The following is a 13,552-nucleotide window of genomic DNA, read 5'->3' as shown; positions in this document are numbered from 1 at the left end:
CGAAGAGAAAAACGTACGTGATCAAAGAAGAAAAAGAAGAAGAGAAAGAAAGAAAACCTTGATTCCGGTACGAAAACGCAGGTTCATTTGTCTGCTGGTGCCTCGACGAAGTAATTAGCCTTTAATTAATAGACTTGCAGACTCTCGGGAGCGGAGGTCAGGATCTTAATTATCGCGAAGCTGGAAACGTAACTCGCGGTCTCGACGCGTTTAATGCGGAAGCTGGTAGAAGTTGTCGCGAACACCGGGCGGGCAATGACTCGATTTCGAGGGGAGTGAAATGATAAAACGGCGCGGCAATAAACGTCGTTCAGCCATTAAACTCGGCCGAATTCGGTGCTCCGCACACGCCCCGCTCGTTCCGCCTCCTCTCTCATCCCTCTGCCCACACCCCTTGTCGACCGTTCGTTTGCATTTTCAAATTGAACCAGCTTTACGCCGCTATCCGAGAGTTTTATGCCGCATCATCGTGTCCACATTATCGAGTTAAGCCCGGAAATTCAATCTGCGACGATCTCGAGCAAAATTTCCACTCTCCGCGTCGACACTGCAAACCGAGCAGTTAAATCTCGCGCGATAGTGTGACAGAGAAAGAGAACGTTCGTATTACTCGATTCGCGTGAAAACCGAATTTGTGCTTTGTTCGCACGAGATATATCTTATTTAAAGAAAAGAAGAAAAGAAAAAAGGAATAGAAAAGAAGGGACAGATTTAAAGTAGAGAGAAAAAAAGAGAAGAAGAATCGCGAAACGAACCGAGAAAACTATAGGTCAGGCCCCGCTGGCGGTGACGACCCTCGAATCGCATAATCCCTTTGGTTCTGGAAACGAGTCGGCGCTTTCATTCTCGAATAAACGACCGATATCGATCGCGATCGGTATCTCGCGTACCGTGACGAGATACGCAAGACTAATGGACCCTCGCTCCTCTCCGCTGTCTCGTCCCTTTCACAAGCCCTTATCCCCCTTTTTATCTTCCCTCGACGGAATGGCCCCTGTGTTGTGAGCACACCCTTACATAAAGGGCCTCTACCTATCTCTCTCATTCGTTGTTCTCGCGCACGACTTGCAAATTTTTCCCTCGATTTGCTCCTGACTAGTCTCTCTCTTTCTCTCTGATTTAATCAAGGAAAACACTCGAAACCTCGGCCGAGATGCGCACACGCGTGCATCATCACGAATATGCCTCTTTCGAGGGACCCTCCGATTACCATCGATGATTATCGCATGACGCAGTTTGGATATTGAAAAGACGTGTCGTTTATGTTCATGTTAGGGGAAAAGTTATTCTTACGATGTGTTACTGTCTCGTGGTATGTCTGATGCGAGCAGCAACATTTAACGAGCGTAATAAGCGGCTTGATTTCTCAGGTTGGATGTTAGAACTTACGTAAGGAAGTAATAAATATCGTGTATCTTGTAATTTCGTACCGACTGCGATAAGTCTGAGAAAACACGTGACGCAATATAGATGCATTACAACATTGAACAGATAGTAATCATTCAAGTAGCTACTAGAAAAATCACAAGACGGCAACACATCCTTTCTAAAATATGTGATAACATACGATCTCTTTGTCTCTTGTGTCTCAAACTTGCCAACTAATCGAATTTATTATACGTTATATTCTTTCTTATTCCTAATTTGCCCATCAATTACACGCGATTAAATTAATGTCTCCTCCGAAACTCATCACCTCGACAACTTTCTACCTCAGTGAGTAATCTCGACTCGAGAAAACGACGCTGGGAATCATATGGTTCGCGGATGTCCTCGTAAAGACGAAGAGGAGCAGCACGCGCCACGACCTTGCGCAGTTGGGCGCGTTTCATGGCCTGTCGAAAGTGTGCCATTAAATACCAACGAAGCGATTTGGACGCGTACGAGGCATCGGATATTGCCGCGGATTTCGCGGCCAGGATACGACGACCAGTTAATAGAATCGTGCCGGCGCGAACGACCACGGAGTTCGGGTCGTTAACACCGCTAACGCCGTGTCCAGCCAACTATACTGCCACGAATTTACACAATCGTTGGAAACACGCGAACGTGCACCTTCCGCACCCCAATTGGCCCGTGCTCTTCCTCGTGCATGAGTTTCGGCATCGTGCAATAACCCGCGAACGTGTCGGAGTCATTAGCGTGCACACTCGCGCTAGAAATTTCTGTAGTTCCGTTTGTTACAGCGAACGAACAAGAAAACATAGCAGCGCGAATTTAATTGTACGATCATCGTCTCTGGCTAAAGTTGTTTGCTTGGTCTAGATGGTTGCGTGGTCTCTCGAGGGTTGAGAATATTAGCGGATGCGCTCAGAGGGATTTTAAATCGTTTCTGGGTTATTGCCTCTGAGTATATGCTCGTCTAATTTTCTTGCTTTGTTTGCAAGCGTGACAGATTTCTGGGTAGAGTCGTTCTGCTTTATGAGTTTCTCGTACGAGCGCTATTCGCAAATATTCGTGTAACTCACATCCGGAGATATTCGATAGGAAAAGTTGCGGCCGCAGTTCGAGTTGAAACTAATTGCAACTTCGGGCAATCTGAATATTTCTTTCAGCCGTGATAAGGCAACGTATATCGTATACGTAATGAAGAAAATAAAACGAGGAAACGGTGGTCTTTGTTCTTTAACATTTTATAGTAATCAATTGTTTGGTAAAAATAAGTATACAACATGGTGAGAGTTTTAAAAATGTAGTTTAAAATAGACGAATATTGCTACTAAATTTGCATGCTTTCAAAATAATATAGAACAGAAAAATTTATAATAAAAATATACATTGTCCTCATACATTATTAATATATTACTATATATATTCATAGAAGGTAAACAGAAAACTAATGAAACATTCTAGTTAGGAATCAAACACGATTAAGACGTACCTAATTAAAACTGTTATTTCCAAGTCCATTAAAAATAACTCTCAATAAGAATCAATGGAATAAATCATAATAAAAATTCGATTAAGCAAAAAAAAAAAAAGAACAACTCGACAATTGCTCACCAACAAATCTCTTTTCAAGTATCAAAAAGAGAGCCGTAGAAAAACGAAATATTTCATTCAGCCGTCACATACGATGGAAAACAAAATCGCAGCAGCGCGTAAATGCCGAAGTAAGAGAAAAGAAGGAAAGAAGTGGGAAACGTCTGAAGTTCCGGAGAAGTCAATGCACCGCGTTACTGAAACTGCGCCGGGCGATACGCTTCAAGGTGATCTCTTCCGCACGGTTCGCGCTCGTAAAAGTTCACGAGCTCGACAATTACATGAAAGAGTCGTAAAAGCGTAATGCCCCGTGGCCAGGCTGTACCGTCGTATAACGACGTCGTACGAGCATCCTCTGGCGTCCGACACCGTTACACACACGCTTCAACACTCGTGTCACATCGGAAACAAATTCACCAACAGAAATCGACACGATTTCTACCCGATATCATAGAGAAGAACAGATAAAGCGGCAAAGAATAAAAAAGAAATATGAAAGAGAAAGATATAGATAGCAAACACGCGAATGTTATTGAATGAATCGTAGCGGTTACAGTGGCTTTTCCGCGTGGAAAAGTCAACCGGCGCCGGAAATACGAAACCAGCCTTTATATATAAGCTCCGAGAATATAAAACACCTCGACCACTTGCTCGCACTGCACAAACACCAAAGCGTTTAAACCGGCTACACCAACTGGAAAAAAAGCAGATAATTCTCGGACGAAAGGAGAACAGATGATGAGGCAGGATATTCACCAGAGAATGAAGTTCATTGTAAACATCTCTCTTCTACTCGCATCTTCTTATAATGTGATGTATAATATGAATATTATATATACATTATACATTAATATTACATATACGCCAGTGTATTGGTTCCATTCAACAGTTAATTAAGATTACACGACAGGCGGCCACGATGTCAATTCGAGCATGGTATATGTTGTCTGTTCTCATTAAACATCGATAAAACCAGTCCTGGACATATCACTGTCGGTTATCACGTGAAAACTGTACGTATACGTAGATACGTAAAAAGAAAACGAGAGGAATGAAGAGGAAAAAAGAGCATTAAAAGAGCTCCCGACGCGGGAGCGTTAAAGTCGTACAATAATACTCGAGAGAAAATGATCGCATCTTCGTCTCGAATAGATATATATACATATATATGTCGAGTTCTCGTTGGTTAGAGGCGTGTAACGAATCTTCATTTGGATTAGCCATTGTTGTTATACGATATAGATGATATTTACTGGTACAAATATGATTATTACAGAATTTGACAAGTAACCGTGGCGATTAGATACTCGAGATGCTAATGACAATGATCTTAGATTCAATAACGAATCCATGGTCAAAGGGATAGCAAATGCGTTTTCTTCCAAAGTCTAATTCGAACTTACTTGTCCACAATTCAAATATAACTCAACTTACTTATCCACAGTGCAAGTAGAATACGACTGACTCGCCTCAGTTCAAGTGGAACTCTCTGTACCCCTCGGGTCAACTATATTTTTAAGAAGAGCTATACAATTACTCCATATCTCTGTGAGGTGAAAACGTCCATCCCGTGACCGTGGCTACGTTTAGCGACCAGTTGTGTCACTTCGAGCACAAGCCTACTGTCATAAATCTCGGGCAAACATAATCGGATTAAATCATAAACAATTACTTCTAAGTTTTATTATTTAAGTGCAGCTATAATAAGAAGTCTAGACTGAAGTATTGGGGATATTCGCAAACATTCCAAAAGAAAGACCCCGATGTCCTTTCATCTCCGACATATAAATATATATTTACACGACATATATTGACCGATAATAGGTTCCACGTTTCAGCTGAATCATTCCAATTACACTCTGGCGTACAAACCGCCATCGATTCATTAGGAGAGAGAGAGAGAGAGAATGATGGTTCTCGGTACTCACGCGGTAGCGCGTTTACGAGTCACTCGATACGTCAGAATGGCGAACGGACGCGTATGTCCGACAAGTGTGTTGCTGTATATACCTGTTGCTACAAGCACGAGTGCGTGCCTGGTCCAAACCAATACAATAAATTCTTGTTGCGTCAATGATTAATCATGAATGACAAAACGCTGTAATATGATATCGTCCGCCGCCACTAATAATAAATGACTGCGGACGGGGAATGACTCGATCCGTGCGCCGTGTGCGTACGTTTCGCGATGCAATCGACGATTTTTTTCGCGATTCGTCGCCGACGAATCATCCGCTGACAAACAAAACTCGCTGGCTGTGACTCGTTTTTAGAACGAACGACAACGACGGGTTCATAGAGAACCGATAAAGCCGGACAGGGTAAGCTAGTGCTATTTCAGTGGGAAGGATATTTGAGACAAGCCAAGTAATTTGTCCCGTGATTGGTGAAATTCGATTGTGAATAATTTTGAAGATCTACATTTGTAAACGCACACAGTTCCATGACCATAAACGTATTCCATGGATAATGATTATTAGTAATCAAAAAAATTCCGTTACCGATTATGGCTATCGGTAATCGTAAAAAAAAATATCTCACATACATAGTGTTATCAGTAGCCAAAACAAAATTCAGTCACCGATAATGATTATCGGTAACTATAAAAAAAATGTCAGCATCCACGATGACGCTATCGATGATCAAAACAAAATTTCGGTCTCGATGACGATTACTAGTAAATTCGAGAATGAACTTAGAAAAAAGAATGTTTGTGACACTACCTTTTTGCACTTTCCGAGTTTTCTATTTTCTGTTGTTGATCAATGCGGTTTCTGAACGATTGAAATATCGAGGTAGCGGCGCAGTTAAGGAAGTCGTGGCGGAGATCAACGAAAAAAGAAACTAATCAACATCAAGGAGGAAGATCGATCTTTGGATCAATCGTACGAGATGCGACGTCGTTCACGCAATCATGCTCGCGTATATATACGTTCATCGCGCGATCACGCGATTAATCTTCGTACTGCGTGAATCAGCGGAAGTGCCACGTCCACGCAAGCAACCAGTGTGCATTTTATATGAAGTCATTTGCATCGAACGCGACCACGAAGTGTGGCCTATAAATTACCACGTGTCCGCGATAACCGCAACGCCGACGAAAGACAATAAACTCCAGCGACGCGAACGCTTCTGTTTGTCCTCCTTCTTTCCTTTTCTCTTCTCTTCTCTTTCTCTCTCGTCTTTTTCTCTATAACCTCGGCTACCTTTGCACAGCTCCGATCTAATTGCTACTCTCCACACGAACTCGAAGTCTGTCGCATGACTGAACGTTCGTGTGCAGGTGAATTAACACGTGACCGTCCATTGACGTTTAGTATGCCGTGTCTTTGAACGGTAATGTGTCGGGCTCTTTCGCCTGGGTTATGTAAATCGCGATGCCCGTCGTGCTATTCTCCAGACATTTGTCAATTTGCTTAATACCAGCGTTCCTTTTATTTCGTTCGTTCATTCTTCTACGTTGTAACAGTTTGCTGGAAATATGTACTTCTACTGACATAGCGAATAATATAAACTTGTAAATTTTGTTCAAATGAATTTCTTTTAACTAAACGAAGCTTCGTGTTATGTATCTTTCACGACACAATATTACGTTTTTTATCTTCCCCTAATAATGTTACGTTTATTCTCGGTTAAAGAAAATAAAATTATTTGAACCACAAGCCTGTATTTTGTGAACAATGCCAACTTCCTTCATGTACCGCACAAAAACATTGTTTCTAATAAATGAATGTACTTGCTGACTACCTTCTCAACAACTTTACGAATAACAAAAGTAAACTCTTCAACTAGGTCAAACTATATATTAGATATCTGCCTGGCACCAACATACCGGAGACAAATTGCTCATAAGAGTTAAATTCAGCCAGTGGATGAAGAAACACTGTAGATCGCTGTATCAAACATAGTATCAAAACTAGAGTGAACATCGTATTAAAAGTCGCACCTAATTCACCAACAAACATCCAAAACTAAACTACTAAATCCCTTGCCATCCCCCAAAAAATTTACAACATTCGACTCACTTAACCCTAACTTAAAGGTAGCTTTATAATATTTACAGCCTTGAAGCCTCATTCCATTCAGAATCTTCGTCTAAAAACCTGTTCAAGAGCCAATCAACCACCCACGCGAGATAAAGAAACGTGTCCAGGATCGTAAAGCTGCGTATCGTTCGATCGGAAGGACGATCGTGGGTAGACTGGCGGCGCGGCGCGTAAATTCAAAGGCGTTCCTCGGCGACCTTACGACCTTCTCAGTAGGAGTTGGTTGTGACTCGACTCCGACGCGCGTTGTATCCGCCGCTAATGAAGACGCATACACACCGGTGACGTTGCGGCGCAATAATGAAGATCTACGGGCGAAAGTAAAGCCACGGCATGGCTTGTCGACCGTATACTATACACACTTGCGTGTGTAGCCAACTGAGAAGGAGAAGGCGGCAGGCATTGCGAAGAAATACGCGGGAAGAAGCTGTTCAGCGGGTCGGCTGAATGGCCGGTGGCCAGGTAAGGTCGTGGTACAGCTGCTTTCATTAGAGTAGTCGCGTACATTCACTGGTTCTTATGCAGGCACAGCCGAGATTTATGGATTATTGGATTGTTCTTGGTAGTCGCGATTTAACCTCTCACTGGTAAACGCATTGTTGTGCTCTTATTGCTGAATTGTCGTATTTCTACATGAAATGTGTTTGAATATTTGTTATAGAAAACTTGGATGTTCATATTGTTGTATGTGTTGTATAAAATATATCGACATTTGGGCAGCGATCCGAAAATATATGTAGAAACTACGAAATGTTTGTTGGAAACTTGTTGCAAAATTTAGTAAAAAAATTACACAATTAATAACCATACTAAACATGCAATAGGTGTTTATGTTTAAGAGAAATATTGAGGTTAATAAATCTTTAAAAAACCGTAAAAAAGCGCAATATTTAATATTGTGGATTTTCAGATTCGTTTCATTTTTTACCAGTGTAACTGCTATATTTGAGTCTCATTATAGCGTCAAATGAGATTTCAGAAAGTTTCGTATAACACGCGTTACATATATCATAAATGTAAAATCTACAAGTGTTCGATTACTTTTGTGAGCTTGTGTGTATACAGAGAATATCACTATATTCTTTTTTGTGAAGATTCCTATTGAGGTAATAGGATACTTGATGATTTGATTCGCAATAAATACGAAACAAAAAAGAGCAGAAAAAAGATAAAGTAAATACACAGAGTCATAAAGTCAATCGCGTGTGAACTGAACAAGCGTCGATCAGGCAAATTCGAGAAATATAAGGAGATACGAGAGCTCCGACTTAGGCCAGGACCGTGCGAAGAAATTTTTTATACAGGCACGTTGTACTTTTTATCAAGCAAAAGAAATAAAGATTATAATCACCATGGTTACAATACATTTGTTACTCCAAATTTATTATCGTAATCTATGTAGCTAAAAAAACTAACAAAAAAGACTTTTATTTTAGAAAAAGAAAAAAACGGAGATTTACACGTTCATAGTTTTGACATAGGGCGGAGAATACATGAATGATAAAGTGAGTGTGCTGACAAGACAGGTGAAGATTAGGGTCAAAGGAGACAACTATGTAGTATAACCCATGGCGCAATCAAGAAAGACCAGTTAATTAATCACCGTTGATAAATAGTTAATCATCCAAGTTAATCTTCCGCTTGAGGAGTATAGTGAGGTATAATACAGTATATGTAAGTGTGATCATTATGTCATATCATAGTTTCGTTTCATACAAGAATTTCCCACATACACGTACAATCTATCGTAAATTTCTTCAAGTTTTCAAAAAACACACTAAAAGTATAAAAGTACATGTTATTAACGTCTTCCTGGCCAAGGGATTGCACGAGCAATTCCCAACCGGATAATATCACAGCCAGAAGGTTAAATATTCTGGAGATTGGTGTGATTAACTTGGTAGAAAAGAGCGCGGCGCTACCGGATTTAAAAGAAGCGGTTATTTATGAAACCCTCTTGTGTAATTTTCAAGAAAACGAGGGGAATTAAGTGGCTAAGTCGCTCGTTAAATTCAGATAGAGGAGGTGTGTTATTGCTACGGACATTAGCAAATGGCACCGTAAAACCATATCCTCCGACGATACGCAAGAATCACAGACGATTTTTAAGATTAATCGATTAAGACCTACCAATTAAAAGATTTAACGTCATATTTTACAGAAAAAATGATATTGCAATATCGATCGCTCCTGTCGTATTAATTCCAATCTCAAAAATAATGTTAACAAGCTCTCAGCGAATTAATATTCGAAAATGAAAATAATAAATGAATCAATGAAATTCTTTCAAATCTTCACTGTGAACAACGTTTTAGAATTCGTTCGTTCGTATGATAATTCTTAACAGATTACACGTAATGCCGTTTATGATAGTCTCATGACTTGATGTTGCTAACACATTATAACGGAGTTTCACGAAATATACTTCTGCGGTTACCAACGTCACCCGAAGCATGAATGGTGGGATTTTAATGTCAACTCGCAGCACAAATTCAAATAGGGGCATTACCTAAGGACTTAATAGCGGTTTAAACTGAAATTCGCAGACATGTTAAAGTAATTTTTGTATTGGAAATAAAGCTGCGCGTTTTCGTCGATTGTCTCGCGATACGGCAAAAAGAAAAACCACTAGGCAAAGTGCATGTAACGTCGAACGTTTCAAAAACTTACGCGAATTTCGTATATTGAATTTAATGTTGTTCTAAAATACGATTTATCGTTGTTTGACATTTTCTCATATTCGATATTAATATCGATATTAACGTCAAATAATATGAAATTAAAGAAAAAGGAAAAATTCCAATATACTGTAGAAAAGAAATTACAAAACATAAAGAGGAGATAGAAATTTCGTTCGATAGAAATTTTCTTGACTCACCATAACGTAGTGGCGCTGCATCTCGGTCTTCTCCTGGGCGAGTTTCTCCAGCTCCAATTTAATACTGGACAGAACAAGCAGGAAAACGCACATGTAAGCAAAACATTAGTAAATGCAGGGCTACATACGAAAGCTTCAGGGCAGGTTTTAAAGTAGTAAAGGGATCGATATTTATAGAAACAATTATTTCAATCGTAACGACAAAATAATTCATCCGTGAACGATAAATAATAAGAGTTGAGAAAACATTGTCAAATAGGTTTACACGTATTTAATAAAATCATCGATGCGAATCGAGATCGTCGATTGTCAAGAGAAACATTGTTGAGAAACACGTTGATAATATCGTTAACGCGAGATATATGTATCAACGTTCAACTCTTTCACGCCTGTATTCATTCCCTTTATTTTTTCCTTATTTTTTAGATGTTCTTCCCTTCTTCACATCTGAGAGATCGATTTTCCGCTTCAGTCACGTTTCTCGATCGAGGATACTGCAGAAGGTTCGCACAGAGCCAAGCCATTAAAAACACACAATTAGTAGAGCCGCAACAAACAACGATAATAGTCGTTACACGATGGCCAATTGTATACGGCAGAATGTATGTAACATATATAGTAGACGTATCAGTTTTTCTTGCCGCTGTGTGAAACGATCGAGAGTATGGCGATACGCCTCTTTTAAATCGCATAGGAAAACTAGCGTATCGGAAGCAGTGCAATTGCGTGAATATTTCATGGAATCGCGGAGAAGGAATTTATTTTGCTCGCGTAAATCGGATTCACAGGAAATCGATGCACTGGCGATATCTATTTGCTGGGATTTACACGGAGTATTAATTTCCTCTGCTAGTATCACTTGGTCGTAGGTTTTCGGATAGAGGTTTCCATTAAATTATTTAATTGTGGAATATTTTATTTTAATTTATACTGTTTTTTTGTGTTTGTGACAAAACCAGTCAGTGATATTTAACACATGAGGTATAAAATGTGAAAATGTAAAATATTCCAGAAATTCTGATATTAAAATAAATGTAGTCTAAAATTTAATTCAATTAAATGATAGTAAATAATTGAAATGTGTATTGTGAGCACCTAGTACGAGTTGAAAGTTAAAAAAAAAAAGGAAAGAAAAGTATTTGTTCTTTCTGGCATCATATAGTACTCGTTAAATCGAATAAAAGATGTTTAGTAAGCGAGCTTTTCCTGGAATAATATAAATTACTCGTGAATGTGTGTACGTACATGTATAATTACGTTTGTAGTCGGACTATGCAACAAACTCGCTTATGACTAATCAAAGATGTAGTTTAACAAATTCAACAAGATCAGTTTCTTATTCGAATGATGAAATAGTATACACGGATTTCACAGTATTGAATCCTTGGCAACGTCACTCACGTGACTCACAAGTAACGTGATTTATCGTTATACTGTTGTATCTAATTACCATATCATTGCACTTTTAGTTTTTAGATCGAAGCAAGAAACTAAACGATCGTTTATAATATTCACATTGAAAAGCTGAGAAAATTTCAATTATACAAGATTGAAAGGACAATTAATCCTATTTATCGAATAGACTAATTAAACTACCACGAGACAAATTGATTAACCCGATCTCTACTAAACAGACTAATTAAAACACTTAAAGAATGATTTTTAACACTTTGACTGCCACGTTGGTCATATATGACCGACCACGGGTTTTCCTGTAACGCCACAGTGGTCATTGGTAACCGAAGCGCTTGAACTTCTTACAATTGTAACAATAGAATGAAAATTGGCATTTAGGGCATTTTGAATATAACCGATAAATAGAAGATACTTTGAAACAAAAAGTGCCCCATTGAAAAATTAAACATTTTTATTAGAACATCAATAAAAAAATTAAAAAATAGGAACAAATCTTGCATCTAACGGTGCGCTGTGTTTGCATCCATATCTTTGAGGGGTAATCTACGAATATTATTATAAATACAGCTTAGAAAATAATCGTAAATGCTGCTTTATAATTATATATATAATTGAAGTTAGGAGTATACACATACCTTACTATTATATATATAGAATGAGCAAATACTGTTTACTAATATCTTCTACATGTTTTAACAATATATTCTGCACGTTTTGCTTACGACGAAATAACGAATGCGAATGGATTGTTGAAATAAACGAAGCCTTGTTATAATATATGGCTATCAACTGTTAGCAAGGCGCCACGGTGGTCACCCGTGACCGCCAATAAGATAAACGATCCATTGGAGAAGAATGTTATCTTACATTATCAATTTATTATTATTTTGCCATTATATGCTTTGAATAATAAAAATACTCCCGTGGCGTCCTGAGAGAAACATGTGATTTCGGCGTGACATTCAAAGTGTTAATTCAAAATTTAAATTTCAGGAAAATCGTATCTGCAACGACTACTGTACATACTTCGAAACGCATAACCCTCTCTTTAACACCGATTACAATTAAAATTAGGGAAAACATCGCGATACGAGAAAATCGAATGACGAAGCATTGAGTTCTCCGATCAAAAACAAGCCGGAGCCTATAAGCGTGGTCGGACAGGGCTTGGAAACGTTGATTTTTCATTGGGGCTAAAATCGATCTTTATCGACACGCAGCGGGTCGTTATTGCACCCGACCAAAATAATAGGGCGTTAAATGGAAAATTAATTTCCACTGATCCCGTCGGCGTAACAATACGTCGCGAAACGACGCGACCAACCGCATATAAGGTCCCTTTTATAACGGAAGTAATTTTTTAACGACAATAGAACCGCGTCATATTTTTGTTTACCAGCCTGACAGCGAAATAGACCCCCTGGTCCGGGCGTGCTCGCGTTCCTGTAAAATTGCATCCCTTCCCGCCGTTCCGTATAATAAATATGTGCTCGTAATAGTTGAGTGCACTACGTAACACCGTATGCAGAAACCTTCCAGTGAATGTATTGGTGTCTGCAACAATGTTCACGTGTATACAGGGTGTTTCACGCAATTGGACCACTATATATCTTCGGAATGATAGGGGACATAAACAAAAGTTTCATGAGGAAAAATTACATGGTTTCGAACGATGTACGATTTGATTAATGTGTTGTGCAAGTGGCGGCGGTTTGAACATTTTTAAGCCGTTTCCATCTTTTTAAACGAGACTATACATTCGTTTATATATCAATCGAGGTATCATTTTTATTCTCTGTAAAACAGCGTTAACGTAATATAACTGGCGCAGAAGCTATCTGCATTTCATTATATTTATTATAAAACGATGCATCGTGTGACGTGTACAGAAATTTGTAGGTCCTATTTTCGGAAAATGCATGTATACGCGTGCTTGCGCTGTGTGATACATCACTCGAAACAATTTAAATTCGCCTAACGAATAAAGGCACGTAGTTATTGCGGATATTTCCGCAAACTTATATCTCTGTGAATGCGGTTAGAAGATGTAACCTATACAAAGATTTGTTTTATCGCTAAATACTATAACGAGTACTATTATACTTTGGATATTTCTTATATTTTTCCATATTGAGTGCATTATATTTTGCATCTTCCCATAAATACACGTACGTATGCATAAACAGCGGTCTACTAATAAACCTTTTGTTCGTCTTCTACCGTTTTCAAG

The 13,552-nt window shown here is 39.0% G+C and overlaps 1 protein-coding gene across 3 annotated transcripts in view; it reads right to left on the bottom strand.

The window, feature by feature from the left end:
* LOC100647968 (protein groucho) overlaps positions 1 to 13,552 on the bottom strand; it is a 152,971-nt gene that overhangs the window by 89,337 nt on the left and 50,082 nt on the right. For all 3 annotated transcript variants that reach the window (XM_020863331.2, XM_003396141.4, XM_020863332.2), the window contains exon 3: positions 9,907 to 9,970. In XM_020863331.2, coding sequence (XP_020718990.1) covers positions 9,907 to 9,970 — 64 coding nt within the window. The remainder of the gene's footprint in view (positions 1 to 9,906; positions 9,971 to 13,552) is intronic.

The sequence above is a fragment of the Bombus terrestris genome, chromosome 6 (genome assembly GCF_910591885.1).
Source record: "Bombus terrestris chromosome 6, iyBomTerr1.2, whole genome shotgun sequence".
Classification (NCBI taxonomy): domain Eukaryota; kingdom Metazoa; phylum Arthropoda; class Insecta; order Hymenoptera; family Apidae; genus Bombus; species Bombus terrestris.
This window is presented reverse-complemented; position numbering and strand designations above follow the sequence as displayed.